The sequence below is a fragment of the Ascaphus truei genome, chromosome 2 (genome assembly GCF_040206685.1).
Source record: "Ascaphus truei isolate aAscTru1 chromosome 2, aAscTru1.hap1, whole genome shotgun sequence".
Taxonomy (NCBI): Eukaryota; Metazoa; Chordata; class Amphibia; order Anura; family Ascaphidae; genus Ascaphus; species Ascaphus truei.
Window position 1 is genome coordinate 417,223,148 of NC_134484.1, and position 26,551 is coordinate 417,249,698.

General features: G+C 44.1%; 1 protein-coding gene across 2 annotated transcripts in view; it reads left to right on the forward strand.

Annotated features, from left to right (window-relative positions):
* The first annotated feature begins 3,722 nt into the window (after nucleotides 1-3,722).
* Nucleotides 3,723-26,551, forward strand: part of SPAG6 (sperm associated antigen 6) — a 108,345-nt gene continuing 85,516 nt past the window's right edge. Inside the window, exons 1-3 of one of the 2 annotated variants that reach the window (XM_075587558.1) lie at nucleotides 3,723-3,858; nucleotides 9,153-9,694; nucleotides 11,967-12,062. In XM_075587558.1, the coding sequence (XP_075443673.1) occupies nucleotides 9,670-9,694; nucleotides 11,967-12,062 (121 nt within the window). In that variant the 5' untranslated portion in view covers nucleotides 3,723-3,858; nucleotides 9,153-9,669. The remainder of the gene's footprint in view (nucleotides 3,859-9,152; nucleotides 9,695-11,966; nucleotides 12,063-26,551) is intronic. The other variant, XM_075587557.1, reaches the window with a different exon arrangement.

The window sequence follows — 26,551 nt, forward strand, 5'->3', positions numbered from 1 at the left end:
ACCTATTGTGTGCAGTATTGGCAGGTCAGATGGATGAGGCTCACACATGCGCGCATGGGCTGGGAGCCACTGCCTGCAGCAGTGCTGCTAACACCAGCACTTACACTCTCCTTATAACTCCCAACACAGCCAACTCCTTCACCATGGCAGATCCACTCATGTTACTTTTATGTATTGTCCTAAAAGGCTAACACTGACTCGGAGGGGGAGAAACTGAATGCATTGTCTTATAATAAACACAAGAGAGAGGTTGCCTAGCACTTCTGTCTTTCTGATAGACATACAGTGTATGCATGTGTTACATGTGTATCATTGTGTTGTAACAACAACAGAAAATCACACTTAAACGTTGGGCAGGTATAGTCTCAGACCACACATTCCAACTACAATTGGGTTTGGTTGAGATCAACCACAAACTATATAGGATTCATGTAAATCTATTACAAAGTATCTCAACTTCAAAAAAAGAACCAATACAGAACCAGTACAGACCACCGAAGGTCTCCTAAATCCTTGTAACAAATTTCAGCCTGAAAAAATACCGTGTATAATAATATCAAAGACCAGAGTAAATCACAACAGGATAAACTTAATTAAGTACTTTTGTGTCAATGCCTTCGTGTGCCTTCTGGCAAAGAAAATGGTAAAGTTATTTATTAAAAATAAATAATAATAATGTTCAAGGAAAGTAATACACATCTCATTCAAAAGACTTTGGGAAATATACATCATATTTTCTCCAAAACAAACTACGTGTCCGGAGTAAGACACATTGGTGTTAGGGGGCCAGGTGTCTCTCTGATGCTGTGCGTGCGGTTGAGCTTTTCTAGGGAGTTGTCTAGATGTGCAGAACATGCAAAGCATCCTCCTGATTTCACAGCCTCAAGTGGATCTGAACATTTTGTTTGCTTTTTTTGTGGTTTAACACACGTTTGTCTAGCAAAACGGATCGTGTTTTTTTTGTAAGAAGTTGCAGTTTCTCTTTGCAGTATTTGTTTAATGCTGCTTTTAAAACGTCAGCTGATTTTCAATCAATTTTCTTCAGAGAGTTGGAAGGCGAAAATTCACAAGTGCCTCAGCAATGAAACACTATTATTAGTATTATTATTCGTAGTAGTAGTAGTAGTAAATGCTCCTAGCAACATTTGTTTAAAAAAATAAATAAAAAAAATAGGGCCTGATGATCTTGAACCTGAACTTGGTGGAAAAAAAATGTGTACAGTATGTATGAGTGTGTGACACACACACACACACACTGCACAAAAGGAGGTGCATGAGTTAAAACGTTTCACTCCACTTTTGCATTTAGCTAAAAACAATACTTTGTCCACACGACTTTTAAATCATACATACAGTATGCTTGTAGGTAGTAGCTAATACAAAACTGGAGTGAAGCCCTTATTGCACCAAACCTCTTTACTTGCACCAAATGAAAGTTGCCCCGGGTCTGTTGCACAGAGCATCCCTAGAGGGCTCCCCTCTCCCCGGCTGTGTGTGATCACTTCCCCAGCTGGCAGAGCTCAGCGCACCCTCTTCCTGTCTCCTTGCTTCTGCTGCTGCGGCGGCTCCACTCTGTCTTTCCTCTCTCTCCTCTCACCAGACACCGCTTCTAGTACAGCATGATCCGAGGTACCGAGACCAGGGGTCCCAACACGTGATGTAATGATGGGTATAGGTCTGAACTGGTGGGTATAGGTCTGAACTGGTGGGTATAGGTCTGAACTGGAAGTGTAAAGCTGCATTTGAGGCTCTGGGGTCATTTGCAGTGACACTGACTTTGAGTGGGGATTCAAGATGAATAACTCTGAGTTGGCACTTGGCAGGCCTAATCCTCACTGATTTCGGAGGATTGTACTCAATATGCTGTGAGCTGCTTTCCCAGTGTTGGAGAACATTTTCATCCTATTCTTTTGAATAGAGCAGATCTCTTCTACAGCCCTTGGAAGCAGCCACACAGCATATTGTTCAGGGGCCTAAATATATGCTTCTTGCCTGACACATTGCAGTTTGTATAACTATATTCCTCTCCCCTGTCTTCCTGCTGCCCTCTTCTTCATACCTTGAAATAAACATTCTGGAGTCTATGTACCATCCCTTAAATATTAGCTCAAACTGATTATTTTGTCGCCAATTGCTCTATGATATATTTGCGATAGGCAGTGTCTATATACTATAATTCTGTGCGCTTGTTTCCTGTATGTCTGTGCTGGTCTGCGATATTAGGGATTTATGGACCAAGTGGGAGCAGATTAGGACACAGTTACATTTGCATGTTGGCTCACGTATGGCAACAAGATGTATGAAGAAATGTTTTACTTTTGGTGAAGGTTTTCTGCATTGGTTTCCTCCGTCACCTTAAACGTGGCATAGGAACGTTTTCCGCCCAAAGCACCGAAATGTGCCAAATTCATCAGTATGTATGTATGTATGTATATCTTTGAGTACCAGCAGAGAAAAAGAAAAAGGGTCCCTATAAGAGCATTCAAGCAAAGGTGATATATAAATTGATTTAGGGTTAGGCTAAACCTAATATAAATCAATTTATATATCACCTTTGCTTGAGTGCTCTTATAGGGACCCTTTTTCTTTTTCTCTGCTGGTACTCATTTATACTTGTCCCTAGCATCGTCATTAGGCTGTCATTTTTATCAGTGTACCTACTTTTGATTTGAGCAATTTTGTATTATTTATCTAGTTAGTCGCAGGCTTTAATTGTGTTGTTTTCAGTATGTATATCTTTATGTATATAGCGCCATTAATGTACATAGCGCTTCACAGCAGTAATACACGTGACAATCTTATAAATAAATAGTTCAAATACCACATAATGGGAAGAAGTGCTTCAGACATAAAAGTAACACTTAGGAAAAGGAGTCCCTGCCCCGAAGAGCTCAGAATCTAATTAGTGAGTAGGGAGAACGTACAGAGACAGCAGGAAGGTGTTCTGGTAAGTGCGTCTGCAAGCGGTCACGGTCCATGTATGAGGTGTATAGTATCAGTCACAGAGCTACTCATATAAATACACTTCACACATGTGGCTTGAAATCCACCAAGAAAATAATTATTATTTTAGATGCAAATTCTTCAACGCAGTCCCACTTCATCATACAAATCTGGGGGTATATGTATCAAATAAAAAATGGTACAATTCAGGGGCAAAATAATTGCACCAGAAAAAGAAATCTTATTGATATATATAGTGAAGAGTTGTACCACTTTTACTTTGATACATATAGTCCTAAATCTTCATATTTACCCCCTCTTGTCTACTCTCAGCTTCCCCTCTAGACTGGCTGTTTACACCTACTTTTTATTTGCCTCTGCCTCTCCCTTCTGAGGTGCTCTTGCCCCCAGATTCACCCCCTGCTTCCTGCTGCCCTCCCCTTGCATGCTCTTCTGGATGTTCTATGTTGTGCTTAGATGTCAAGGTCAAACGCAGTGACATTGGATTGGACATTGGACAACAAATTACCCCATTCACGGGTTAACCGGCATCAAAGGGGCGAGACTCGGTGAGTCTATGGAGCAATTAACGCGGTGAGTGTTTTAAAAGAAAATTCACTTGACAGGCCTTCCTACATCTCTGTCGGCCCCTTTAATGCCCTCAATTTCCCCTTCTCTCTGTTGGCCCTCGGGTGCCCCCTCATTACCCCCCCTCCCTCCCGCTTCCCCCTCTCCTCCTCCTCCCTCCCCCTGTCTGCATCTGTTTCCCTTCCCTTGCAGTGTGCAGAATATGCTGCTGCTCAGATCTGCCTTGCTGCCTCTCTGTGCTTTTCACTCTGCTCTCTTCCAGCCCGGCTCCTTATTATTCCCACCCAGTCTGTGCTGCACTGGGAGGGGGGAGTTGAACTGCAGCTGGTAAGTTTGTATTTCCCGTTATTATAAATGTAGCACTTGCATTGTCTGACCTGCTGACCTTTTTATACCGTTTGGAGAAATAAGAGTAGGCAATTGTGAATCCGTGCATCTATTTAACTGTTTAGAGCAGGGGTGGGCAACTCCAGTCCTCAAGGGATCACCAACAGGTCAGACTTTCAGGATACCCCTGCTTCAGCAAAGGTGGCTCCATCAACGACTGAAGCAGGGATATCCTGAAACCCTGACCTATTGGTGGCCCTTGAGGACTGGAGTTGGCCACTTCTGGTTTAGAGTGTAAGCTTTTGTGGGCAGGGAAGGGAGCACTATCTACCAATGTTGCATTTTTGTCTTGATGTACTTCACCCATCTATATTATTATATTAAGCACAATGTCCAAAAGGATCTGGGGCTCAGACACAGCAAGCTCTCTTTATATTATTATATTCCCTGTATTGTAATTGTATGGTATGTCTTTATTTATATAGCGCCATTAATGTACATAGCGCTTCACAGTAGTACTAATTGTAGTGTTATGTTTGTCAAACTGTTGAAGCGATGCATAACTGGTTGGTGCTTTAAAAATTAAACTATACATACATCAAGAATACTAGAGAGGCCAGGTGACAGATTATCACAATTACTGCCGCAGAAAAGGATGTATATATCAAAGTTTCCCAGCCTCAAAACTGGGGACAAAACTAAAAGCCCATATAAAAGCATATAAAAAGAAATATAACAAAGAAAAACTTCTTATTGCTCTTAAAGGGATTTTAGGATGCAGCCACAAGCCTTTGATGCACAAGCCCCATACAATGGCTTACGTCAGTCCAGATCCAGCACATTATACACTGTATATTCACTCTATTTTTCAAATGCAGTTGCGCAGGACAGCAATTAATAGACAGACACTGCCATAAATGGAACACAAAGTTAATGAGGTTTTGTGTGGAAGTTTGTGTATGGTTGAAGAATTTAATTTAAGCTGGCTGGGAAAGTAACACAAAATTGACAACATGGAGGATATAACAAGTGTTCACTTAAGCAAAAAATATAATAATCCGTACACTTTTCTTCCTTTTGCTCTGGTAAATAATTCCCTGTGCCTCCTAATCACCAGCTAGCATGTTTTTGTTATTTTACGGTTGTTTGTTTCCTCTTTACAGAACAACTTGGCAGTGATCGATAGTAATAAATGTAATGTTACAACCAGTGATGAAAGTGCATATATGAGGGGTGTAGCTTTGTCTGATTTCAAGTGATACCAAACCAGTTAAACAATAACAGGCCTTGCTGACCTCTTAGAAATAGGGCTCCTGTTCTATTTATTCTTAAGGGGGGCAGGGGCGAGTTAAGGTCATTTTTCAAATAAATACTTTTTCTATGTATGAGGAAATGGAGGGTTGCTTTGTAAATATACAAATACTTTTACTCAGTCAGTACCCCCTTTTACACACACTCCAACCACACTTTATAATACAAAGATATGAAGATAAGGGGTCTATGTACTAAGCATCGCATGCAGCTTTTTAGCTCAAAATTGGTGCATGTCAAACTGAATTTAAATTGCACTTGTGTGTGCTCTCATGTACTAAGCTCACATTTCTCTATCTGCATCACAAATGATTTTCCTCAAGTCGTTTGGTGGGCAAAAATGGACTGCGGATGTCGTACAGATGTGAATGACATGTAACAAAAAATAACATTTCTGTACGCCACAAAATCAATTAAAAGTGCGTCAAAATCATCCGCCAAGTTCAATTTGACATAAACCCTAAAAAGTCTGTTAATACTTTGAGCGTAGAATTAAGTTGATGTGTATCAATCCACAATTTTATTTGATGCAGCCAGGATGTTTTATTACACAGGTTAACAAAATGTATTATTTTTACAGTATGGCTATTATAAATAATATGACACGAATAATTGCTATTTATTAATACTTGTTTTAAAAAAATACAAATCTTTCTATTTATTGAAGTTGTATCAACCAGGAATTCAACATGAGGGATGCGTCACAAATAATTTCAAATAACACTCATGTGTCGCATATACGATGCACATTTGTTGAAGGTTTGTATTACTTTTTAGGACTGGCATTTTGATGCACAAGAAACATCAAAATACAATCTTAATACATTAGCTTGAGGTTTCCTTAAATTCCACTTAACAGGATTTCATTAATCTTGAAATAAATTCAGACTAATTTCAACATCATAATCCACCTAATACAGGAGCAACATATTTTTTGAGATTGATGCGTATGTTAAATTTAGTTGAAATTGTGCACATGTAATCTGAGTTTTACATCTAAAAGACTACAGAACAAAATGTATTTCTTTTTTTCATATAAAAAATGTACAATATATATAGCAAAAACAGTCAGGGAAGAACTCAGTCCAAAGCAGAGTCTATACATAGTTACATAGTTACATAGTAGATGAAGTTGAAAAAAGACATGCGTCCATCAAGTTCAACCTATGCTAAATTTAGACGAGATTACTACCCGGATCAACATCCCTCCCATGTTTACTTATTTGGTATATCCCTGTATACGTTCCCTTTCTAAAAAGATCATTAAACGGAATGTACAATTTGCAAAAAGTTGTATTTAGACATTTTACAAGTCAGACAAGTACACAAATCACAATATGATCATATCAATAGTGAAATATAATATAAAATTACAAAAAAGGCCCACACACCTATATATATACGTGTGTGGGCCTTTTTTGTATTTGTGGGCCTTTTTTGTATTTTTATATTATATTTCACTTTTGATATATATAGTACATGTTTGAAAACTAAATGCAAATCTCAGTCTATATATAGACTGAGATTTGCATTTAGATTTCAAACATGTTGTGCTATATACAACTAGGTAAATAATACAATGAACAGAATGAACAATGAAAATAATGTGTACTAGAACTGGGAAAATGAATTTAGAGACTTAATTAGACAAACGATTCCAGAAGTGGGGGCTTTTTAAAAACAGTCATGAAACAATGGGAAAAGATCAGATCCCTAAAAAGTTCAAAAATTGCCAAGTTTTTGTGGCTGGAGCTTTTTTCCCCACAATTACCGACGAGTAAAATGAAATGGTTTACACAGGATGTCATGATGAATTACAGTATGTCTAGAAGAAATCTGTGATTGCAATTGACTTTGCTATATAATTTGACTTCCATATACTTATCGCGTGATGTATCAAGACAATTTTGGAGCAGAAGTTAACGCAAGTAAATGGTTTCATTTTCATCTTGTTTCTTAGGATAAATATATGAAAACACTTTTGCTCCAATGTGGGCATGAGATTGTAATTTGCGGTACGTCTATAGGCAGTTAGAGAGCAGTTTCACGATGCACTTATTATAATCAGATATATCTACATCTACATCAGTGAGTGTCATTTTTTTCACCTTTAATTAGCATAACAAATGTCTGCTGTATAAGAATGTTCCCTGGTAACACATTAGTTTCAAATGTAAAAATATTCCTTACATTCGATGCAGACACAGGCAGAAAATGGCGCACTGCATTCATACATTAGTTCAGTGGTTTCCAACCTTTTTCAGATTAAGGAACCCTATGTGAAATTCTGCGGAACCCCAACCCTCTCTAATAAATAGCGTGTGGAAAAATCAGATGCATTGTAAATTCTTCTGTATTTGGTACAATTTTTAAATGACATGAAAATTGCAGGGAACCCTTTAAGGATACTCGGGGAACCCAAGGGTTCCTAGGAACCTTGGTTTAAAAACATTGCATTAGTTAGTGTTAGTGTAAAATCTGTGCTACAGACATTCTGAGCCATTGGAACCTCAAATTCACATGAAACATGGCAGATTGCAATGAAATGTGGTCTAATGTTTTGTAAAAGTTCATGCAGTACTCGTGAGAGCAAAGATTGGGAAACAATGTATGAAACTATTTATCACGTTTTGTGTTCTTTTAAAACATCTGAGCAGAATCCCCTTGGAATAACCAGCAATCAGAAATAATCTACATCAAAGGTGGGCAACTCCAGTCCTCAAGAGCTACCAATAGGTCAGGTTTTCAGGATATCCCTGCTTCAGTCAAAGACTGAGCCACTGATTGAGCCACCTATGCTGAAGCAGGGATATCCCGAAAACCTGACCTGTTGGTAGCTCTTGAGGACTCGAGTTAGCCACCCCTGATCTACATAATACACACCTTTGCAAATTCAGCTTAGTTGGGCGGTTATAATTGTGTAGTTTTAACTTTACTGCAATTTTTGACACTGATAAATGATGTTATCAAAATATATATGAATATAAAAGGTCATATACATTCTTGTTATTGAAATTGTATCAATCTGGTATTCAACATGAGGGATGCATGAAAAATAATTTCAAATAACACGTGTACTATAATATAATAATATTTGAGCACTGGGTTGCAGTCACGGAGGGCGACATGAATTTATTTGAAACAATTGCCCCAATAACTCAGAACTCTCTTTTTCATTAGATGACAAATGCCACCAATTACCGCCTTTTTCGTCCTCTAGGTCTGTTTAGAATATATTATGTTAAAGCTGATTTCATTTTTGCCATGATGTGCAGAAAAGTTTACCTAAACTTCCCCTAAATTGCATTGATTACATTGTGTAGCTAGAACGTGTAAAAAAGAGCGATAAAACATAGTCTCATATTAATGTATACCATTAATAGGATACAATAAAATATGACTGTAAAAACCTTTTCAGTGTAATCGTTCAACAGTAAAATTATTAAACGATTTGTTTGAAAAAACACTACAAAGTCACTGTCACTTTCATTTGTTATACATAGTCTCATAGTAGCATAGGCCTTTAAATTAGATTGTAAGCTCTTCAGAGCAGAGACTCCTCTTCTACAATGTTACTTTTATGTCTGAGGCACTTATTCCCATGACCTGTTATTTGTATTATTTGTTATTTATATGATTGTCACGTGTATTACTACTGTGAAGCGCTACAGCATGTACATTAATGGCGCTATATAAATAAAGACATACATACAAAATATATTTTCATATTACAGTTCCTATGTAGGATGTCAAAGGGCTTTAATTAACTTGACTAAGATGAATTTCACAAATGTATCAGTTATTAGCCTGGACATATTGCCACACATTTGTATGCCTTCAGTCTAGCATAACGGCGACAAGCTCCTGTGTGGCATTTACACCGTTATAAATAAAATGATCACAGTGTGATGGAAATGAAAGATATGACCAAATCTGCGCCAGTCAGTAATATCACTGATTCTTCTTCCCCTGTGTTGCCCTAGTAACCCCTTCACTGCCGGGCTGATCTCGGCATTGCACGGCTCTGCACGGCTGTGTGACCGCCGGCGGCCGGGGCCAAGTTCTGCAGCAGTGACGTCACCGCAACTGCCTGACTTCACCCTCCGACGCTCACACACATTGCTCTAACCGCGGCTGCAGCTTCCCTTTTGTTGCCATGGCGACGGCTGGCACGTGGCCCCTCCCTCCTCTCCCTTCTGCCTCAGAGCGGGCTCATTTCTGCATCTATGGGGATGGGGGGGAGTGAAAGTTCCATTGTGGTGACGTCAGAGCGGCTCGGACTACACGTGTCTCGTCTCGTCTTCCCTCCCCACTCACCCCCTCCTCCCTTCACCCATGTTCTTCGGAGCGTCCGCTTCCGCTGGTGTTGCCATGGAGACGGATACACAGTGGCACACAGGAGGTTGCTAGAGAGCAGACACCGGGGCCCGCACACACACACCCATCCAGGCCGGCGGAGACCCCGACATCTCTTCACATCAGTTATAATCAGCAAGAGCCATGAGCCAAAGACAGGTTCTACAAGGTAAATTATTCCATATACTTCTGTAACCCTAATTATCTCATATTGTGTAACTCATTGGAGATAGTGCATTATTCCCAAGTCAGCTTGGCAAATGTTTATTTCTAGTTCATTTATTGATGAACTGTATTATATGTCTGTTTATTTGTCTGCATAAGGCTGCGTCCCCGCTGGCGCTGAGCGCGCGGTGCTTGCCGCTTTTACTTACATGTGTCTATATGTGTAAGTCCCCGCTCATGCGGTGTGCTCGCGTGCGGGCACGCACGCTCACCCAAGTTTGGCGCTTGAGTAAACAAAAAAAATTGACTTTCAAGCGCGCTCAACTTACCCGCGATGCCCCCCACCCCCCGCGCGTGCTTGTAAAATAGGCGGGACACCCGGCACTCATGCTTAGAGAATTGGTGACGCTCAAGCATGAGCGCGGTCAGCGCCAGCGGGGATACAGCCTAAGGCTGCGCTAACAGTGCTGGCGACAGCGACGCGACATCGCGTCAAAACAAATGCATTGCCGTCGTCGCGTGCGCTTATAGTAGAAGCGGAGCGACGGCTTGGTCACGATCGCTCGTAGTCACTTTGATTTTTCCAGCGACCGCAGCGTGACGTCGCCGGCACTATCAGTGTAGCCTTATGCATAAATTCAGAAGACTGTAAGAACCAACCTCAATACCACAAAATATGGAGATGTATACCAAAATATTAGGATAGAAAGAGGCTATGGCAAGGTGCAGACAAATGTTTTCATGTAGATCACTGCAGCTGTGTATAGTGCTGCTAAGGAGAGGAGGTGACCATGGTAACCTAACTCCTCACTGCCCATGCACTCAAAGGTGCAATGCAGGTTGGATCAGAGACATCTAATAGCAGTGATATATTTAGTAGATTAAAACAAAGCAGTTGATCTTTTCAATAAAATCAGGTAAGTACATTTATTTTTTAAATCACTTTTGAAAAAAAGTTTTTGTTGGATCTTAGAGAAACATTTGCTTTTTACCTCGTACAGTAAATTCTGGATATAACGGCAACCTCCGGGAATTGTGGGTGCTGTTATATCAAATATTCCGTTATATAGAGAGTTCATTGTATAAGGGGGGTATAAATAAAAAACGGACATGTCAGTGCTGCCAGTTTAAACAAAATACCGTATTGAAAAATAAAGAACAACTTACCTACGGAACATAAGTAACCCACATTGTACTCACGCATCGAAACATTCCTGCTTACGCCTTTTTCTAATTTCTTAACTATTTCAATTTTATCGGCAATGCATAGTGTAGTCCTTCGTTTCTCTCCAGTCTTTACTTTGTCAATCTTAGGCTGAGTCCCCTGTGCCTCTGAGCGCGGTGCTTGGCGAGGTTGCTTCTGGCTATTTAAACTTTGATGTCCCTGCTCATGCGGAGCGCGCACAGGCACGGACACTCACCCACACTTGGAGCTTTCGTAAACAAAACAACTGTCTTTGAACCACGCTCATCTTGCCTGCAACGCCTCCATGTGAGCTTGCAAAATAGCGCGGACACCCGGCGCTCATGCTTGGAGAGTTGGTGACGTCACTGCTCTCCAAGCATGAGCGCGGTCAGCGGCACAGGGGACTCAGCCTTAGGAGCCATTGTTGAGAGGTGCACAAGATATTGTGGGCTACAAAATGTGTTTTACCGCCAGAGCTGTGATGTTTTGACTCGTGATTGGCCATTTTGAAATGTGCCGTTAGATAGACATTGCTGTTAGTTAGAGTGCTGTTATATCCAGAGTTTAATCTACACATGTCCCATACTCTAGTAGTCAGTAGTATGATAGGGGAGAAGGTGCGTATGTTGAGATACTCACTTTGCTCTTATAAAGTCCCCACTTTACCAAAAGAAAATTTGCCAAACACTTTTTTTTCTAATCATTTAAATTATGTATATTTGTCTAATTTGTTTCTTACAAAAATATATAATTTATGCATATTTTAATTTGTTATGGTCGTATATGAGGCTGCACCTTTAAACCAACAAGAATCTGCCGTGTATTTGCACTGGCACCAAACTCGTCAAAAAGAAATGTTCAGGATTATTGACTTTTCAAAAGATTTAGGATTTTGGAGCGCTAATAACTCCTCTCCTTCTTCATGGTTTTGCATCTCTATGTAGAATGGGTAATTCATGGGAAATTTGGATGGTATAGTGCAATGCAGTAGTTTTCTTTAACTTCTTTTTTATTTAACCCATGCAATGCTCCGGATACAAAGGAAATAAATCATGTTTTCTTTACTAACACCCTTGTCCCTTGTCTCCAGTTTTCGAGCAGTATCAGAGGGCTAGGATTCAGTTTGTTCAAACCGTTGCTGAGCTCGCTACCCGGCCCCAGAACATCGAAACATTACAAAATGCAGGTAACTCGCTGTCAGACACTCTTGTGGAGATGTTGCCAATGTTGGTCAGGTTTGCAGAACGCTTTGATTATACACTCATTGCAGTCCATTTGTTGCTGGGGTCTCCAGACTGTAGCTGTTCCAAGTGGCTCATGAGACCTGCTGAGTGACAGCAATGCAGAGGTAGGCGGAGGTAATGATCACTCCCTGAACAGTGGCGTTTGAGTTGTATAAGAAACATACTCCTTTGGGACAGACAGGAGACCTTTTTGTTTTCTTTTGGAGGGTGTGAGAGGTGAGTCTGGGAATATTGAAAGGGGCATGTCTAAGTAGCAGGTAAAATACATATATTTTTAAGATTTTTTTTTTTAGAAATGTAAATCATTCTTAAAGTGAAAATTTTTAATTAAAATTTTATATATATATATATATATATATATATATATATATATATATATATATATATATATATATATATATATATATACACACACATACATACACAGTGTTCGACAATTATATACATTTACTCGCCCGGGGCGGGTGGATTTAACCCCCGGGCGAGTAAATATTGGCCCAAGCAGCACACATGTGTTTTTTAAATATCCTGCGCTCGCGCTGCTGCTTTTCCTGCGCTCGCGCTGGAGAAAAAAAAAACAAAGCCAGAGGCGGGTTCATGTTGTTGCGGGAGATTACCCCGCCTCCGGCTCTCTGAGCAGTGGCCTCCCTCCTCAGCGCTTCTACTCCTCCCCCTTCCGGCAGCCAGCCCCTTCCATGCTTGTCTGCCTCAGGCCCCTGCAGGGCCATCTGTCACACCCTCCCATCGGGCCATCCGCCCCCCCCCCCCTCGCACTGGGCCACCCGCCCCCCCCCCCTCGCACCGGGCCATCCGCCCCCCCCCTCGCACCGGGCCATCCGCCCCCCCCCTCGCACCGGGCCATCCGCCCCTCCTCGCATCGGGCCACCCGCCCCCCCATCGTACCGGGCCATCCACCACGCCCTCCCATCGGGCCATCCACCCCCCCCCCTCACCCCAATCTCTCCCGGCCTCCGTGACCCCCCCCCTCACCCCACACGTGCCTCTCCCTGCTCTAAGCAGGGGAAATCCCCTCACCGGAGCCTCTCCCTGCTCTAAGCAGGGGAAATCCCCTCACCGGAGCCTCTCCCTGCTCTAAGCAGGGGAAATCCCCTCACCGGAGCCTCTCCCTGCTCTAAGCACATCTATCAGTGAATACTGCGGCGTCGGCGTCCCACTCTGGATGGGGCGCGGCCCCTTGCAGAGGCCCTCCTGCCGTGCGCAGGCCCCCGCTGCCATGTGCGACCCCCCTGCCTTACGGGTGAGTGTTTGTGTGTGAGTGTGAGTTTGTCTGAGTGAGTGTGTCTGAGTGAGTGTTAGTGTCTGTGTGTCTGTGAGTGTGTCACCCTCTCTCCCTCTCCCTGTGTCACCCTCTCCCTGTATCACCCTCCCTCTCCTTGTGTCACCCTCTCTCCCTCTCCCAGTGTCACCCTCACCCTCTCCCTGTGTCACCCTCTCCCTCTGTCACCCTCCCTCTCCCTGTGTCATCCTCTCTCCCTCTCCCTGTGTCACCCACCCTCTCCCTGTCACCCTCCCCCTCTCCCTGTGTCACCCTCCCCCTCTCCCTGTGTCACCCTCCCCCTCTCCCTGTGTCACCCTCCCCCTCTCCCTGTGTCACCCTCCCCCTCTCCCTGTGTCACCCTCCCCCTCTCCCTGTGTCACCCTCCCCTCTCCCTGTGTCACCCTCCCCATCTCCCTGTGTCACCCTGCCCCTCTCCCTGTGTCACCCTCCCCCTCTCCCTGTGTCACCCTCCCCCTCTCCCTGTGTCACTCTCCCTGTGTCACCCTCCCCCTCTCCCTGTGTCACCCTCCCCTCTCCCTGTGTCACCCTCCCCTCCCCCTGTGTCACCCTCCCCTCTCCCTGTGTCACCCTCCCCTCTCCCTGTGTCACCCGCCCCTCTCCCTGTGTCACCCTCCCTCTCCCTGTGTCACCCTCCCTCTCCCTGTGTCACCCTCCCTCTCCCTGTGTCACCCTCCCTCTCCCTGTGTCACCCTTCCTCTCCCTGTGTCACCCTCCCTCTCCCTGTGTCACCCTCCCTCTCCCTGTGTCACCCTCCCTCTCCCTGTGTCACCCTCCCTCTCCCTGTGTCACCCTCCCTCTCCCTGTGTCACCCACCCTCTCCCTGTCACCCTCCCCCTCTCCGTCACCCTCCCCTCTCCCTGTGTCACCCTCCCCTCTCCCTGTGTCACCCTCCCCTCTCCCTGTGTCACCCTCCCCTCTCCCTGTGTCACCCTCCCCTCTCCCTGTGTCAGCCTCCCCCTCTCCCTCTCCCTGTGTCACCCTCCCCTCTCCCTGTGTCACCCTCCCCTCTCCCTGTGTCACCCTCCCCTCTCCCTGTGTCACCCTCCCCCTCTCCCTGTTTCACCCTCCCTCTCCCTGTGTCACCCTCCCTCTCCCTGTGTCACCCTCCCTCTCCCTGTGTCACCCTCTCTCTCCCTGTGTCACCCTCTCCCTGTGTCACCCTCTCCCTGTGTCACCCTCTCCCTGTGTCACCCTCCCCCTCTCCCTGTGTCACCCTCCCCCTCTCCCTGTGTCACCCTCCCCCTCTCCCTGTGTCACCCTCCCCCTCTCCCTGTGTCACCCTCCCCCTCTCCCTGTGTCACCCTCCCCCTCTCCCTGTGTCACCCTCCCCCTCTCCCTGTGTCACCTTCCCCTCTCCCTGTGTCACCCTCCCCTCTCCCTGTGTCACCCTCCCCTCTCCCTGTGTCACCCTCCCCTCTCCCTGTGTCACCCTCCCTCTCCCTGTGTCACCCTCCCTCTCCCTGTGTCACCCTCCCTCTCCCTGTGTCACCCTCCCTCTCCCTGTGTCACCCTCCCTCTCCCTGTGTCACCCTCCCCCTCTCCCTGTGTCACCCTCCCCCTCTCCCTGTGTCACCCTCCCCTCTCCCTGTGTCACCCTCCCCTCTCCCTGTGTCACCCTCCCCTCTCCCTGTGTCACCCTCCCCCTCCCCCTCTCCCTGTGTCACCCTCCCCCTCTCCCTGTGTCACCCTCCCCCTCTCCCTGTGTCACCCTCCCCCTCTCCCTGTGTCACCCTCCCTCTCCCTGTGTCACCCTCCCTCTCCCTGTGTCACCCTCCCTCTCCCTGTGTCACCCTCCCTCTCCCTGTGTCACCCTCCCTCTCCCTGTGTCACCCTCCCTCTCCCTGTGTCACCCTCCCTCTCCCTGTGTCACCCTCCCTCTCCCTGTGTCACCCTCTCTCTCCCTGTGTCACCCTCTCTCTCTCTGTGTCACCCTCTCTCTGTGTCACCCTCTCCCTGTGTCACCCTCTCCCTGTCACCCTCTCCCTGTCACCCTCCCTCTCCTTGTCACCCTCCCTCTCCCTCTCCGTATCACCCTCTCCCTGTGTCACCCACCCTCTCCCTCTCGCCCTCTCTCTGTCACCCTCTCCCTCTCTGTTGCACTCTCTTCTTCGCTCTCTCTGTCGCACTCTCTTCTTCGCTCTCTCTGTCGCACTCTCTTCTTCGCTCTCTCTGTCGCACTCTCTTCTTCGCTCTCTCTGTCGCACTCTCTTCTTCGCGCTCTCTGTCGCACTCTCTCTGTCTCTCATTCTCTGTGTGTGTGTCTCTCATTCTCTCTCTTTCTCTGTGTGTCTCTCTTTCTCTCTCTATGTGTGTGTTTGTGTGTGTGGGTCTCTCTCTCTGTGTGTGGGTGTGCCGCTCTCTGTGTGTGTGTTTGTGTATGTGTCTCTCTCTCTCTGTGTGTGTGTGGGTGTGCCGCTCTGTGTGTGTGTGTGTGTGTGTGTGTGTGTGTCTGTCTGTCTCTCTCTCTGTGAAGCGCCAACGTCAAGACACTGGTTAAGGGATTCAGGAAACTAGTCATTCACTTCTGGCTTTTATTTCTAGATCCGACATTGACACACACACACACACACGCACACACACACGACTAATTGTATTATAATGTAATATAATAAATACATTTATGTCAAAAACGAATGTTGTTCTGACTAGGAATTTATTAAATGTATTTTATTTATATATTTTATTTTAAAGCGGGGTTGGGGGCGGGACTAGGGGCGGAGTTGGGGGCGGGACTAGGGGCGGAGCTGGGGGCGGGACTAGGTGGCGAGTAGATTTTTTGGTTGGGCGAGTAGATTTTTGGGTGATTTGTCGAACACTGTATATATATATATATATATATAATAATAATAATACTGAGTTAAGTTATGGTGAGTAAAAAAAGTGACAAAAACCCTCCACAGGAAAGCAAATATGCAAATACAACTGTATGCTCATCTGCATGTCTTCGGCAGGTCTGCAACCCAGCCTTTCCCCATTATCACCCAGCATACAGCACTTCCACTGCAGCAAGGGATTCTGGGAAATGACATGCAAATGAGCACACAGTGTCACTTTTTGCCTCAAAAACCATTTTTAACATGGTTCCCTATAGGCTTAAGCTTTTAGCACAGCCAGGGTTAAGGTGCATACCCAGAAAACCACCCACAGACAGCTGTTTCGACCTTGATGGGTCTCATCAGTGTGGGGTTGATTTTAACTGGATATGCATAAGAGGCTATGGGATAGGCTATACCATAATACTGAGTTAAGTTATGGTGAGTAAAAAAAGTGACAAAAACCCTCCACAGGAAAGCAAATATGCAAATACAACTGTATGCTCATCTGCATGTCTTCGGCAGGTCTGCAACCCCGCCTTTCCCCATTATCACCCAGCATACAGCACTTCCACTGCAGCAAGGGATTCTGGGAAATGACATGCAAATGAGCACACAGTGTCAGTGTGCTCATTTGTATGTCATTTCCCAGAATCCCTTGCTGCAGTGGAAGTGCTGTATGCTGGGTGATAATGGGGAAAGGCGGGGTTGCAGACCTGCCGAAGACATGCAGATGAGCATACAGTTGTATTTGCATATATATATATATATACATATATACACACACACACCACACAACCACAAAACCACAAAACACAGAGAAGCGCAAGCTCCATAGCATAATTCTGTGTAAAATCAAGGTACATTTAATAAGCAAAAGAAGTCCCAAGGAATTGCACTTACAAGATTTTAAATCTACACATTCATGGGAGAGAAATCTCTGTGGGATGTCATCAGTGGGGGTAGAAGAGCCCGGCAAATGCTGGGTGCACCTGGTCAAATGAAAACCTCATGCAGCTCCTGTCACAAGCTGGCGCCACTTTTGGGTGTCTCACAGAGCCTGTGTAACTATCCTCCGTCGCTGCATCAATTCCCAGCAAGGAGAGGGTCAGCTGGCTTGGCTGTATTGGTTGTCTCGGCTGCTACGAGTCCAGGAACTCCTCGTGTCACCGCCCGTGCGTGATGACGTCACCACGTCCCTACGCTTTTCGTCACGCAAAGTGACTTCATCAGGGGATATCTGATTGATTGGTCCACACTAGCCAATTAAATAGGCTAGAGCAGAGGTTCCCATCTCCAGCCCTCAAGTCCCACTTACAGTGCAGGTTTTTAGTATACACCTGCTGGAGCACAGGCGTTCGGTCAAAATGAGTGAGCTTCCTGTGCTAATGAGAGGATACCCTTAAAACCTGCACTGTTAGTGGTCCTTGAGGACTGGAATTGAGAAACTCTGGGCTAGAGCAAGTAAAATCAATCCAGGCCTGCCGAAGCTGATTTAGCAGACTCCATACATTGTTGCTGCTAAGTAAACTCAATCGGAATCGTGGAAACTGCTGAAGCTGATTCAACAGACTGAATGTAATGTGATACCATGTATGTGCTAGAAAATTCATCATCATAATACCCCAGTTTAATATACATAAGTAATTAAATTTTGTAGTTTAAATTATTGTTTGTAGGGTGTACTATTGTAATTGTCCACACTATACATAAAAATAAATTAACAATGTGACTATTGTTTATATATTTTTTTATTTTTTGAGTATTACTAAGTGTATTTTTATGATGAATTTTCTAGCACATACATGGTATCACATTACATTCAGTCTGTTGAATCAGCTTCAGCACTTTCCACGATTCCGATTGAGTTTACTTAGCAGCAACAATGTATGGAGTCTGCTGAATCAGCTTTGGCAGGCCTGGATTCATTTTACTTGCTCTAGCCTATTTAATTGGCTAGTGTGGACCAATCAGATATCCCCTGATGAAGTCACTTTGCGTGACGAAACGCGTAGGGACGTGGTGACGTCATCACGCACGGGCGGTGACACGAGGAGTTCCTGGACTCGTAGCAGCCGAGACAACCAATACAGCCAAGCCAGCTGACCCTCTCCTTGCTGGGAATTGATGCAGTGACGGAGGATAGTTACACAGGCTCTGTGAGACACTGAAAAGTGGCGCCAGCTTGTGACAGGAGCTGCATGAGGCTTTCATTTGACCAGGTGCACCCAGCATTTGCCGGGCTCTTCTAGATTTATGCTATGGAGCTTGTGCTTCTCTGTGTTTTTAGGTTTACAGTGGATGGCTTACTCCTGAAGCTGCAAAGTGCTCCATAGGATTGGTTTGTTGGACTTTGTGCCTCTCTGGATTATTCACCAAGTGGAACTATTTGGACATACCTTTTTGGATTTAAGCAATTTACACTTTTTATTGTTCCACTTATCACTATATAGGAATTTATTATATTATTAGATTAGTAGTATATATTCACATCACTATTAATATATTAGTATTTTAATTAATTTTGCACTATTCTCAATCTAATTAGATCCCCACCTTAGCGCTACATTTTTGTGTGTGTGTTATATATATTATCCCCCATTCATTTTTTTTCTTTTGAAAAATGTTTTATGGGGCTCAAAAAAGAAAAGGGAATATTGTGGTTGAAACATCACAGAACACATAATAATGTATATAGTTCCAAATTATGGGAGGGAAGGGGGGATGATTTTGCAGACTTGTCTAGATATGGGTAGATAACCAACTATGTACATACATCCATACATTCTATATTGCATGTCTTTAGACCAACAATCACAAACACCATCAGGTAGGTTGTTACTGTCATGGCTTCATCACACATTACAATGCCATGGTGGACCTGTCGAAAGATTAGTGCTCCCATTTCGTGACCTAGGGGTCCCAAGGTTTCATAAATTTATCAGAAGAGTCGTTGAGGCAAGCTGTACGTTTCTCAAGAAATATGATATACCACACTTTGTTAATAACTGCCGGGAGGTTGGGGGCCAGGTCTTTGAGATGTCGCACGTTGTTGCTGAAAAAATATGGTTTAGCAATTTCCTCTAACTGCCATTAGTCTTAAGGGACTTTCTATGGAGAAGTGCCTCTCATGGAGAGGGTCTGAAAGATGTACCTAGCATGTTGATGAGGAGCGTGAACACCTGGCCACACCCCCTGAAGCACAGGGGGGAAGTGTGCTTGTTGACTTTGTGTATACGGGCCGGAGTCATATTCCATTGTTGGTAATGTCCTACTTGTAATTATTCTTGCCTTTATATGAAGCCACAGCATGGCCGATCTATGGAGGGGCTCTAGGAGGAAATGCTCTATTTCAAACCATCGAACTTGGTGGGCAAGGCATTCCAGGCCAATTTTGTTACTTGTGATGCTTGACATTAGGTTTGCAAGCAGGAGACTGCTAAACCACCTTCTACACTGGGGAGAATCAGAACTTTTCTGTTCTGTTTTTTTCCCTTCCATATAAAATGGAACAAACTCTTCTGTAGATTTTGCAGATCCTTAGATCCAATGGGGATCGGAAGGGTTCTGAAAAGGTATAACATTTTCGGAAAAGGAGGGTCATTTTCAGTGCATATATCATACCGATCCATGATATTGAGTAGTGTGACTATATGCAAGGCCTTTTTTTTAAGGGATACGTACATATATGGGAAGTTGGCTTGGTAGAGAGTGGAGTATGAGTTGGTTAGTTTGATTCCTAGATAGATGATTGTGTTCTTTAGCCATTTGAAATTGAAATTTAGAGATGCCAGCCTTACAGATTCAGGAGAGAGGTTGATGTTAAATGCATTCAATTTACTTGTCTTCACCTTGAAACCTGAGACTGTTTCAAAACGACCTACAATGTTATAAAGGGTTTGGAGGGGATACATGTGTGTTGGTAAGAGTTTGCATAATATCATCCGCAAACAGGCTTAATTTATAGTCTTTGCCTCCAATCTTAACTCTTAAAATGTCTGGGTTACTACGGATCATTCAGTCCAAGGACTCAATTGTGAGGGCAATAAGAAGTGGTGAAAGGGGACAACCCTGTCTAGTTCCATTTTGAATGTGGAACTGCTCAGATACCTTTTCTGCATTACAAATAAAGGCCTTTGGGGACCTAAGTAGCCTAAATTTGATTCAAGTCACAAAAGTCTCTTTAAGTTTGAAAGCCCGTAGTGTCGTAAATTGATATCTCCAATCCACCGTCAAATGCCTTTTCGACACCTAGCGAGAGAAGCATAGTGGGGAAGTTGTTCATTTTAGCAATGTGGATTTATCTTTAATACTCCTATTATTAGGGGCCTGTTTGCCTAGAATAAACCCCACCTGGTCAAGGTGGACTAGGCTTGGAAGTAGATCATTAAGTATTGTTGACAGTATTTTAGAAAAAATGTTGATATCTACATTTATCAGAGATATGGGGCGGTGATTCTTCCAGTCCTTAGGTTCTTTCCCAGTATTATGGATCCCCGAAATTGCTGATAGAAGTATCTCAATTGGGATTTCCTGATCTTGTAAAAAATTGCAGTACAGAAAATTGTGAGGTGGGTATAGGGGGAGGCAATTCAACAATTACAACATACATATATCTTCTGTACATACTTTGTACTCATTCAGTCCAATTCAGTCCAAGGTTGTGATACCTTTTTAATAGACCAACATATCAAGCATACAAGGTTTTCTTGTGCGTAAGTTTTCAGGACTGCAGAGGTCTCTTCATTAGATGTGACCGCTTCTGAAGTCCAACACAAAACATAGGAGGTCATGTCTGATTAAAGAGTTTACTGTACAAAGTATCTTACTCTTTCTGGGAGCAATACAGCTACTAACACTTTTTTATTTAATAAAAAAAGAAGGGAAATTAAAGAAAGAAGAATGAATTGATAATTGTTTGTCAGTGTTGAAAATGTCCTTGTAAGTTCAAGTCTTACAATGTCAACATACAATATAAATGTAACCCAATTGTTCCATTGTTTGATGTGGAAAATAATAGCTTGTATAATTATGTTTTATTGCACCAACAGATACAGCAAGGGATTAGGTAAGTATTGTAAAAGAAAACAAGGCTTTTGGTTACCATGTAAACATTAAAGATTTTACATGGTTTTTAAAAGGACACCGTCACTTACATTTAACCCATGCAATATAACACTGCCAGTAGTTCCCTTTAGCGCTAAGGGTCCTATGCACTAAGACTTGTGAGAGAAAGGGACCCCAATGGAGAGCACTCAAGCAGATGCACAGAGTACACTAAACAAAGGATATGTGTATATGTTGATAAGTAATATGTACACGATAAAAACCATTTATTAGAGTCTTAACTCAATATTAAAATATAGTAGGACGCTAAGTGCCCAAATAAATGAGACTCTATAGAGCCAAAAAAGCGCAGCGAAAGTAAAAAATACCAGGTCTCAAGTGTATAGAGTATGCTACTGCCCTTGATGATATGTGCAGGGTAGAGCCAGATGTAATCAATGCCTCCTGGAGACTGTGTCCGTAAGTACTTGGTCACAGGTACAGCTACTTGTGGCTATCAAAGTGAGTGGTATATATATGTATATCACATCACCAAGTATATATAGGTAGGTGAAACAAGTGAGTAGTTAGCTATAGTAGGTTCCCAGGGGACAGACTAAAGTCACCAGTCATAGGGTAGTCTGTATCAGCAGGTCGCTGCTCTGATCCCTGGGGGAAGGGGGGGGGGCAGCAATTCAGACCACCATGGAGGTTAACAAGTCAATCACTCACATACACTCACTTGAATTGTACCTAAATGCAGATATCTAGATGGATGTATCTGCTGTACACAAGTGACCATAAGTCCAGGTAGGTAGAAAAAATATTGTAGTACACAAGTAGTGTCTACATACACTCAGGAACAATAAAAACACAGGAGAAGCTGGTAGCATAAAAAGGCAAGCACTGTGCTTCTGTTCTGTGGCTGTATACACACTAGCTAATGCTTAGTGATCACACTGGTACACACACGGTTGCTGCTTAGTATAATTAAGTCTCAAGCTCAATGCTTAAACAAACTCTCTATTGGGGAGTTTGTGTGGGTGCCGGGAGCGCTCCGATCACGAGCGTTAGTCCCGCCCCTCTGACGTGATGACGTCACTTGCCAACGTACGTTTCGCTATGGCACAAGCTTTCTCAAGGCTGGGAGGGGCTTTGGTTGTTGCCCCCACCTTTTGTAGACGAGCGTGAGCTCTGATAGGTTACTCAATCCCCTATTCATGTACACTAGTTGAGTACTTAGCGTCCGTGGGATAGGAGATAGAATCCTGATCTTAGGTAAAGAACCTAATGCTGCCCACTGTGTCCATTATCGTATTGTCAATAGAAGCATTAGTTGCATATATATCCATGGACTCTATAGAGAGTGCACAGGGGTTTATGTGTTTGCTGACACCATAATAAAAATAAAAATGAGGCTGTAAGGGATTACAGCAGAGGAATGGTAGTGAGAGTGAATGGTCACTATGATTTTATATGGTACTCTAAGTGCACAACATGTTTGCACAGCTAGGCTACATGTATGGACTATATGAATGGGCTATATACAAAACCCTCATTTAGACCCCTTGGGCTTAGGGTTTTTAGGGTGTATATCCACCGGGACTCTATTTTCAGTAGCTCTTGGTCCCAATTCCCTTTCCGAATGCCCATGGACAGTTGGTCTATGCCCTTGAAGGTGAGTACTGTATGGTCACCCTGGTGGTGCTCATTGACGTGCCTTGCCACCGGAGTGTCCACTCCATTCCTGATGTTACCCAGGTGTTCGAGGACCCTAACCCTGAATGGGCGCCTGGTCTTTCCTATATATTTCAGCGAGCAAACGCACTCTGCCATATAGATTACCCCTGGGGTTTTGCAATTAATAAACTTTCGTATACTAAATTGACGTGTGTTATCCCAGTTCATGAAGGTTTTTGCGTTTACTATGACCGAGCACGCTTTGCAGTTTTTACAGTTAAAGCTGCCAGCTGGCCTTATAGGGAGCCATGTTTTATTGACAGGGCTCTCAAAGTGGCTATTGACCAGCCTATCTCTTAAGTTCTTAGACCGACGGCTGGTCATTTCTGGGTATGGTTTAAGCACTTCTTTGAGGTCCTCGTCTGCCCTGAGAATGTGCCAGTGCTTATTGAGTACACTCCTGGCCTTTGTCCATTGTTCGTTATATGTGCCTATAAACCTGATAGTCTTGGCAGATGTTGTCTCTATTTTGTCTTTCAACAGGTCCACCCTTGGTGTATTTTTGGCTCTCTTTTATGCCTTATGTACCATATTCTTGGAGTACCCTCGTTCTAGGAATCTCTCCCTCATCAATGAGGCTTGTTTCTCGAATTCTGTGTTATCAGTACAGTTCCTTTTGATTCGTAGGAACTGTCCTACCGGAATCCCTTTGATAAGGTTGGGTGGGTGATGGCTAGTAGCCCTTAGTATACTATTTCTTGCAGTACTCTTTCTGTAGATGGTACTGCTGATCAACCCATTGGTTCCGATCTGCACAGTAAGGTCGAGAAAGTTGATTTTCTCAGGACCGATCTCATATGTGAGTCTGAGATTGTTAGTATTCTGGTTCAGTCCATCGATGAAGGTCTTGAGGAGATCAGTGGATCCTCTCCACATCAAGAACACATCATCGATGAATCTGTACCACATCTCAATATGGTCCGTGAAAGTCTCATTTTGTTCACCAAAAACCACTTCCGCCTCCCACCAGCCCAGGTACAAATTGGCATAGGATGGGGCACATTACGTCCCCATCGCTGTGCCTTGGGTCTGGTGGTACAGTTTGTTGTTAAAAAGGAAGTAGTTCTTGGTGAGGACGAACTCCAAGAGGTTGACCAAAAAGGTACTGTGATCCTGAAAAGACACCCCCCTTGCTCTCAGGAAGTATGTAACCGCCTCTAGGCCCTTAGTGTGTGGTATAGAGGTATACAAAACCTTCACATCAAGTGACACTAGGATGGTGTCTTTTGTCACCGTAATGTCATTGAGTTTGTTCAGGATATCCTTCATGTCCCTAAGGTACGATGGAAGGGCTGTTACAAATGGTCTTAATACCTGGTCAATATAATTGCTGGCATTTTCGGTAATATTTCCAATGCTGGAGACAATCGGACGTCCCGGGGGTGGTGTTTGTTTTTTATGTATTTTGGGTAGTGAGTAGAAGGTCGCAATCTTGGGGGACTGAACAAAGATAAAGTCCATCTCTCTTTTGGTGATAAGGTTACCTTTGAAAGCATCAAATAGAATATTATAGAATGCTTTCTGATATTCCGGAGTAGGGTCACATGTAAGTACCTCATAACAGGTCCTATCAGAGAGGAGGCGTATATTCTCTGCTACATAATCCTCACTCCTCAAGATAACAAGGTTACCTCCTTTATCCGAAGGTTTGATGGTTATTTCCTTATCTTGTTCAAGGTCCCTGAGGGCCAATTCCTCAGAATGTGTCAGATTGCGATTGACTCTGCTCTGGGGGTGTCTAAATGTCTCTAGTTCTTTAGTCACTAGATCGACAAATACCGCTACATTAGAATTGGCTTCTAAAGGGGGCATGAATTTGGATTTGGGTTTAAGTGAGGTGAAAGGACCCTCACCCTCTGTCCTATCCGATTCTTCTGCTAGGTCAGTAAGTACGCTCAAGTTATCTACATCAAGTTCAGTGAGAGGATCTATGCCCAAGTTGGTAGTCATACGTAGATCCCTTCTCTTATAGAGTTTGTGTAATAGCAGCTTCCTTGCGAATAGGTTCAAATCTTTAACCCATTCGAAGGTATCAAACATTGATGTTGGGGAAAATGACAGACCTTTAAGCAGTACATTTATATGATCTGTATTGAGAATACGGTTGGATAGGTTAATAATTTGACCTTGATTCATGCCTCCTATCATGTCACTAGCGGTATGGGATAAGCTGGTTGGGGTTAATAGCGTTTGTACCCTCTCGACCTCCTGTGATCCCCAGCGTATCTTCCCCTTCCGTGACCTCTTTTGGCCCCTTCTTGTCGGCCTCTTCCTCTCTGAGGATATGCTGTCCTGGTCTCCTCTAAAAAAGGAAGTGAAGCTCCCTGAGTGCGTGTCAGCATATGATGTTTCTTATGAGTTTTGTTTGGTTCCTTCTCTAAGTCAGAGTTTTCATACTCAGTTGAGGACTCAGTGATATCTGGTTGTGTAGTAGGTTTTTTAAGGTGGAACTTATATATTTTACCCTCATCAAAATCTTTTCTATCTCTCAAGTATTTACCCTAGTATTATTCTATGCACTAAGCTCTGATAAAAAAAAATCGCCATGGTTTTTAAATTGCCCTTTTTGGCAGCGTTGCTATCACGGTTTGCAGAAAGCCCCTCTGAAAAGGGCTCACCCGGCGAGTTCTTTCTGCTGCAGAGAGAGAGCCGCCTCTCCCTGCGGAAATCTCGCCCCAAAAATATTTTTTTTAAATGTTATTACTAGTGTAGATGAGCAGGGGGTCTCCGGAGTAGAACCACGTTGTTTTCAGGTCCGGTGACCCCCTGCTTCCCGTGACACAGGCCCCGTTATGGGGTGCCGGTATCTCCTATGCTTTTGATTCCCCTTTCACGAGACACGGGACATTTAAATGCATAGGAGATACCGGCACCCCATAACGGGGCCTGTATCTCGTGAAGCAGGGGGTCCCCGAGGCTGAAATCAATGCGGTTCACCTCAGGAGACCCCCTGCTCCTGCACACTAATAATAAAAATTACATTAAAGCAGCTTCATTACCTTAGCGGATAGCCGCTAAGGCAATGAAGGGGCTATGGCACAATAGCAGCTTTATTGAGGGCAGAGGGGGTGAGTGAAGCAGGTACTTGGCCATTCCCTCACCCCTTGTTCCCCCAACAAATATTACAATATGTATATCCTACACACATTACAATATGTACCAAATACCAATACACAACCCACCCACCCTCTGTGCCCCAACATAAAACCAGATTTTATATTTTTTACACAGGATTGATACCAGAGCCGGCGGGGGTCCCCGGGTGGTTCCCACAGGTGTTTGTGGGCCTCCAGGTGGTCCCCGTGGGTGTTTGGGGGTCCTCAGGTGGTCCCGTGGGTGTCCGGGGGTCCTCAGGTGGTCTCCACAGGTGTCTGTGGGCCCGTGGGTGGTCCCCGTGGGTGTTCTCAGATGATGTCCGGGGGTCCTCGGGTATTCGCCATGGGTGTCCGGGGGTCCTCGGGTGGCCCCGCAGGTGTGTGGGGGCCCCCGGCTGGTCCCTGCTGACCTCCGGTACCAATTCTGTATTAAAAAA